The sequence below is a fragment of the Procambarus clarkii genome, chromosome 36 (assembly GCF_040958095.1).
Source record: "Procambarus clarkii isolate CNS0578487 chromosome 36, FALCON_Pclarkii_2.0, whole genome shotgun sequence".
NCBI lineage: Eukaryota > Metazoa > Arthropoda > Malacostraca > Decapoda > Cambaridae > Procambarus > Procambarus clarkii.
This window is the reverse complement of record NC_091185.1, coordinates 2,231,436-2,238,777: the sequence shown is the minus strand read 5'-3', so window position 1 is coordinate 2,238,777 and position 7,342 is coordinate 2,231,436. Positions and strand designations below refer to the sequence as shown.

The 7,342-nt window shown below is 51.9% G+C and overlaps 1 protein-coding gene across 1 annotated transcript in view; it reads left to right on the top strand.

Moving 5' to 3' along the window:
• LOC123756281 (glutamate receptor ionotropic, kainate 2-like) overlaps positions 1–4,920 on the top strand; it is a 96,478-nt gene extending 91,558 nt beyond the window's left edge. Inside the window, exons 8-12 of the mRNA XM_069336391.1 lie at positions 942–1,041; positions 1,683–1,881; positions 3,027–3,221; positions 3,489–3,732; positions 4,590–4,920. Of these exons, the coding sequence (XP_069192492.1) occupies positions 942–1,041; positions 1,683–1,881; positions 3,027–3,221; positions 3,489–3,732; positions 4,590–4,595 (744 nt within the window). The 3' untranslated portion in view covers positions 4,596–4,920. The remainder of the gene's footprint in view (positions 1–941; positions 1,042–1,682; positions 1,882–3,026; positions 3,222–3,488; positions 3,733–4,589) is intronic.
• The last annotated feature ends 2,422 nt before the right edge of the window (positions 4,921–7,342 follow it).

The window sequence follows — 7,342 nt, the reverse complement described above, 5'->3', positions numbered from 1 at the left end:
ACCAGCCCCCAGGGGTGGCAGGAGGCCTCCTACCAGCCCCCAGGAGTGGCAGGAGGCCTCCTACCAGCCCCTAGGGGTGGCAGGAAGCCTCCTTCCAGCCCCCAGGGGTGGCAGGAGGTCTCCTACCAGCCCCTAGGGGTGGCAGGAGGCCTCCTACCAGCCCCCAGGAGTGGCAGGAAGCCTCCTTCCAGCCCCCAGGGGTGGCAGGAGGTCTCCTACCAGCCCCCAGGGGTGGCAGGAGGCCTCCTACCAGCCCCTGTACCAGTCCACTATGCCACAATAAACGAATTAGTTTTGGTAACTGTTTGGTTCTTAAATTATATATTTTACATATATATTTTACATGTAGAGCTTAATGTGAAAGCCACTTCCGGGCTCCTGTAGCAACATCGATTTTGATAAATTTTCAATTTCAGTGAACAAAAGTGTTATATATAACAAAAATACTATTAAAAATAATATATAATATCCTTCTTGGCATTACTAGTAATACTATTTTTTTCATAATACAAATTTTAATGAAAATTACTAACAATGAAAATTATACTTCTGATTAAAACGTCCACATTAAATTTAATCTAAAACATAATTTTCCCTTTTCACACATTTATATATCTTTTCTTCTTACTATGCGTGTCGAACACCGGTTGTGGCAACCGGGGTCGTCTGGACTATTGGTGGCTACCGGGGTCGTCTGGACTATTGGTGGCTACCGGGGTCGTCTGGACTATTGGTGGCTACCGGGGTCGTCTGGACTATTGGTGGCTACCGGGGTCGTCTGGACTATTGGTGGCTACCGGGGTCGTCTGGACTATTGGTGGCTACCGGGGTCACTGTATCCTATCTCCACGGGGCCGCGGTGTTCCACGAGGACCTTCCTCCTGTCACCGGTACCTCTGGGGAACCTTACCGGGCGCGTGGCCCCCTACACCGCCCCACAGACTCACCCGAAGCTGCAGATCTTACGAGACCTTCAGGCAGAGGGGCGGGGCCGCTTCATCGACTCCAGGGCCGAGGCTGTCTCTCTGGTCAGGACCAACGGTAGGTGTAGCAGGCTGAGAGTGAGTAGAAGAGAGAGAGGTGTAGAAGAGAGAGAGAGAGAGAGAGAGGGCATAGGTGCAAATGTATCGGAGAATAGGGTTAGAGGTAGGAAAGGACAGAAAGCCATAAATAAGCAGACTGAAGGACATTTCCAGAGGGAAAGGAAGTTCCAGAGGGAAAGGAAGTTCCAGAGGGAAAGGAAGTTCCAGAGGGAAAGGAAGTTCCAGAGGGAAAGGAAGATAAGGTCAGAGGGAGAATGGGTACAAGGGTGAGTGAGAATGATCAGGCAAGTGTACTTACAGGAAAGGTGGAGTCATACTCGAGGTAGAGAGCTATAGGTAGACTGGCAGGGAGGTAGAGAGCTATAAGTAGACTGGCAGGGAGGAAGAGAGCTATAGGTAGACTGGCAGGGAGGTAGAGAGCTATAGGTAGACTGGCAGGGAGGTAGAGAGCTATAGGTAGAGTGTCAGGGAGGTAGAGAGCTATAGGTAAAGTGTCAGGGAGGTAGAGAGCTATAAGTAGACTGGCAGGGAGGTAGAGAGCTTTAAGTAGACTGGCAGGGAGGTAGAGAGCTATAGGTAGAGTGTCAGGGAGGTAGAGACACGACGCCATCATCCTATCACCCTATCACCCCCCAACAGATTACGTCTACATCGACGACATGCAGGTTCTGGACCACCTCATGCAGGAGGACTTCAAGACGCAGCGACGTGTGGGAGCCAAGGAGACGTGCAGCTTCTACTCCACGCCCCTGGCGAGCGGCGACGACGTCGACTTCGTCTTCTGGTTCGGGTACGGCTTCCGCAAGGGCAGCGACCTGACCCCGCTCTTCAACGGCTTGTTAGTACCCGCTCAGTTCTCTAAGAGGTGTCTCCTGGTACTTATGTTGGATGAGGCGGGTGGATGAGGCAGGCGGATGAGGCGGGTGGGTGAGGCGGGTGGGTGAGGCGGGTGGATGAGGCGGGTGGGTGAGGCGGGTGGGTGAGGCGGGTGGGTGAGGCGGGTGGATGAGGCGGGTGGATGAGGCGGGTGGGTGAGGCGGGTGGGTGGGGCGGTTGGATGAGACGAGTGGTTGAGGCGAGTGGTTGAGGCGGGTGGATGAGGCGGGTGGATGAGGCGGGTGGATGAGGCGGGTGGATGAGGCGGGTGGATGAGACGAGTGGTTGAGGCGGGTGGATGAGGCGGGTGGATGAGGCGGGTGGATGAGGCGGGTGGATGAGGCGGGTGGATGAGGCGGGTGGATGAGGCGGGTGGATGAGGCGGGTGGATGAGGCGGGTGGATGAGGCGGGTGGATGAGGCGGGTGGATGAGGCGGGTGGATGAGGCGGGTGGATGAGGCGGGTGGATGAGGCGGGTGGATGAGGCGGGTGGATGAGGCGGGTGGATGAGGCGGGTGGATTACGATTTTTCTTGTTAACCCCAAAAAATATTAACAGTGAGAGAGGACCGAAGTAAATACATATATAATTTAACCATCATTAAATGGAGAAAACCATTAACTCTCAATGTCATTAAACAAGCCTTATCTCCCTATTAAACATTATTACCCCCCTTAACTCCTATTATCATCCCCCCCCCCCTCGGACGGTAGAGCGACGGTCTCGCTTCATGCAGGTCGGCGTTCAATCCCCCGACCGTCCACAAGTGGTTGAGCACCATTCCTTTCCCCCCGTCCCATCCCAAATCCTTATCCTGACCCCTTCCAAGTGCTGTATAGTCGCACTGGCTTTTCCCCTGATAGTTCCCTCCCTTCCCCTTGACCCCTGAATCTCTCCCCCCCCCCTTTCACCTCATAATCAGTCGTTCCCCCTCACTCCTTCTGTCGAAGAAGGCGAAGAATAATTCCTCTTTCCAGGAATTATTAATTTGTCTTAGATCCATAGTCTGTCTACTTAACATGTACTTCCAATCATCATTCGTTAAGTGTTGTAGTAATGATCCTCTAGCTAATAATTCCTACTAACTTGTGGATTACAACACTTCAGCTTCCGACGACTGGCGTTCTTCGGGATCCTGAACTTCCTCCACGACAACGTGACCTCCAACAGCCCCATCTGCACCATGCCTAAGGGCTTCAAGGACCGCAGCCTCCAGAACAAGGACTTCTACACCACCTACGTCTTGGGAGCCATTGGCATCGTCTTGGCTGCGGGCGCTCTGGGCTGTGAGTGTCTGGTGAGGTGAGTTGTGAGGGGGAGGGGGGGGGTGTGTATGAGGTATGTGTCTCTCTCAACCTGTCATGGTCACTCATCTTACTCAGCGGCGCCCTTCACTCATGCTAATGAAGGGCGAATATCATGAATTTCTAGGTCTCTTTATTCACGGTACTCGTTGCCTCTATTCATTGCACTGAGCTCATCTATTTATTGAATAGTTACTCATTGGTGTGAGTGTCCCCTTTACTCATATTACTCAGTGGTGTCACTACCACCATTACCCGCCACCAGGAGAGCGAGACGGTGCAGACACGACCAGGACGACCTTGATGCCGACTACCCGACTACACATCTCCCGGACAATGTTCCTTCGATACTGGGCGTGGAGTCGATCGGGGTGAAGCACGACCCCATCTGGGGCAGTGCCAACCTGCCGCCCCTTCCAGATACCAGGGCCAGGACCCCCTTCCACGTCAGGTACCCGCAGTACAGCCACGGGAGGCACGGCCAGGCCAGCGACGCCGCTTTCGTCAGGGTAAGCCTCCAGTACAATCCTCCCGGATGATAGAGAGTTCATCTCTACATTATCAGCATCATGTTCATCAAGAGCCACAGCATCTGTATCCGTGAGAGCTTGCCCGGGATGCTGGCGCTTAATGTAGACTACATCAGTGGCGTCTCATTCGTCTTTCTCCAGTATAAGTACTCGTTTGTACTCAAGATGTTGAAACTATATAGTCTTTAATGATCTTATTTATGGACTTGGAGACAGATAGCATGCATTAGGCTCAGGATTGCTCGGATTGGTAATTTAAGGTGCTTTAGGTACATTTCCCATTTTTCTAGACCACCACTTGTGCTAAAACGTGAACTTTTGGGATTCAAGAGTATTCATATTAGCACGTCTGGCCATCTTACGAGAACGGGCAGAAATTAGCCCATAGGCCGTGTTGATTACATGTCTTAAGAAGCACCTTGACCTAATACCTTGCTAACTAACACCTAACTAACACTTTGCTAACTAACACCTTGCTAACCCGTTTAATGTGATGTTAGAGGGTCTTGCTGTGAACTTACAAGTGATGATGTATATCTTAATAACCTCACGTTAACCTCGTAAGGAATCTTGCCTCTATGTTTAGTTCTTCATTGTCGCTTTAAGAAGATCATTTAAGATTTAATGGTTTTAACTCGGGTGTTAACATTATTATTATAGCATAAATATTTGTCTTTAACTCGCAATAAACATTACTTTAAACAAACTGATTACTTCAACATTGCAGTAATTAGAACACAAGGCACGCGCGGCTGTTAAGCTGCCACGTAAGAGTGCGGGAAGCAGCTCCTTGTAAAGCCATGATCTGACTTGAGACATTTCCGTTCCTCCTACAGCCGTAGAGCGAAGGCGCTGTCCCCCGAGGACGTCATGGTCCCTGGCAAGAGGCGGCCCCGTCTCCTGGAAGCTCTCCGATGGCGTAGCTGAACTAGAGACCAAGGTGGAAACAAGACTCGTCTAAGACTCTCAGCTTCACAGGGTCTCAAGAAACCATCGACGATCAGCAATTCAAAGAATACATATATAAAGGACTTCAAAGTTACTTCCCAACACCTCTAAGATTGGAGCACTGAGCTATGGGTGACGTTTCTTTCTCCTGTTGCATAAACAGTCAGCCTGTTGTGATGGAGCTCCAGCCGGTTGCTACCAGACTGGCTGCTGCCAGACTGGTTGCTACCAGACTGGCTGCTGCCAGACTGGTTGCTACCAGACTGGCTGCTACCAGACTGGCTGCTACCAGACTGGCTGCTACCAGACTGGTTGCTACCAGACTGGCTGCTGCCAGACTGGTTGCTACCAGACTGGCTGCTACCAGACTGGCTGCTACCAGACTGGCTGCTGCCAGACTGGCTGCTACCAGACTGGCTTCTGCCAGACTGGCTGCTACCAGACTGGCTGCTACCAGACTGGCTGCTACCAGACTGGCTGCTACCAGACTGGCTGCTACCAGACTGGCTGCTACCAGACTGGTTGCTACCAGACTGGCTGCTGCCAGACTGGTTGCTACCAGACTGGCTGCTACCAGACTGGTTGCTACCAGACTGGCTGCTACCAGACTGGCTGCTACCAGACTGGCTGCTACCAGACTGGCTGCTACCAGACTGGCTGCTACCAGACTGGTTGCTACCAGACTGGCTGCTGCCAGACTGGTTGCTACCAGACTGGCTGCTACCAGACTGGTTGCTACCAGACTGGCTGCTACCAGACTGGTTGCTACCAGACTGGCTGCTACCAGACTGGCTGCTACCAGACTGGCTGCTACCAGACTGGCTGCTACCAGACTGGTTGCTACCAGACTGGCTGCTACCAGACTGGTAGTTCACATCCTAGTGAGACACACACACTGGATGTGAAACAGAGACTTTGACAAGGTTTTCATATGTCTTTGTCCATGATAAAACAAAATTTTGCTCGGTGCGACAGGCTTATGTATTACAAAATTGTATTGAAGATAAGTTTGTGAATATGTATAATTTGCTAGTACTGGTAATCCTTATGAATATGTATATTTTACCACCAACAAGTTTTAAATTTACGAATATGTATGTGTTTTTTAGTTTTGAGGGCCAACTTTATGTATATACTGTTAGACTTGAAGGATTTATGTATGACTACGCTAACTCTGTTATCAATGAGGGGGGACAGGTTTATACCTATGTATACTTGGCCATACTTGTACTGTTTCCTTTTACCTTATGCTTCTGTTCACCTAGCCTTAAATAGGCACGTGAGACTCTGGGGATAGCAAGTAGTTGGTCTATTAGATATAACAAGATATAGACACCCGCCGGTTGGAAAAGGCGGGGTCCAAGAGCAACGTTCACACGCACACACAGGTGAGCACACAGTGGCCGAGCCGGTGGCCGAGCGGACAGCACGCTGGTCACGTGATCCTGTGGTCATGGGTTCGATCCCGGCCGCCGGCGAGAAACGATGGGCAGAGGTTTCTTGCACCCTAACCCCTGCTTCCTGGTATGTGTGTGTGTGGTGTGGGGAAAAAATAAATAAATAAATAAAATAGTAGTAGAAACAGTTGATTGACAGATGAGAGGCGGGCCGAAAGAGCAGAGCTCAACCCCCGCAAGCACAACTAGGTGAAAAATATACAGTCAGTCATCACAACCATCTCTTTCTTCCTGTATCTCTCCTCCACTCCCTCTTCCCCTCTTTTCTTCCCCTCTCTTCTTCCCCTCTCCCCCCTCCTCCTCCGCCTCTCCTCCCACATCGCAGAAAAACAACAATGCCAGCCAAAACAATGCCCTCCACCGGGAGACAGACAGTGGTATGCTAGCGAGGGCCACGGGGGCGAAAGTCACGCTAGATACCTAGGGTAATGTGTCGTATGCATGAGAACACTGAGACCTTATAGCTGGGCGAGCCCAGGTGGCACCTGACATGGGAGTATGAGGGTGGTGGGAGCAACATGGGAGTATGAGGGTGGTGGTGGTGGGAGCAACATAGGAGTATGAGGGTGGTGGTGGTGGGAGCAACATGGGAGTATGAGGGTGGTGGTGGTGGGAGCAACATGGGAGTATGAGGGTGGTGGTGGTGGTGGTAGTGGTGGGAGCAACATGGGAGTATGAGGGTGGTGGTGGTGGGAGCAACATGGGAGTATGAGGGTGGTGGTGGTAGGAGGAACATGGGAGTATGAGGGTGGTGGTGGTGGTGGGAGGAACATGGGAGTAAGAGGGTGGCGGTGGAGGTGGGAGGAACATGGGAGTATGAGGGGTGGTGGTGGTGGTGGTGGTAGTGGGAGGAACATGGGAGTATGAGGGTGGTGGTGGTGGTGGGAGGAACATGGGAGTATGAGGGTGGTGGTGGTGGTGGTGGTGGTGGGAGGAACATGGGAGTATGAGGGTGGTGGTGGGAGCAACATGGGAGTATGAGGGTGGTGGTGGTGGTGGTAGTGGGAGCAACATGGGAGTATGAGCGTGGTGGTGGGAGCAACATGGGAGTATGAGGGTGGTGGTGGTGGTGGTGGTGGTACTGGGAGGAACATGGGAGTATGAGGGTGGTGGTGGTGGTGGGAGGAACATGGGAGTATGAGGGTGGTGGTGGTGGTGGTGGGAGGAACATGGGAGTATGAGGG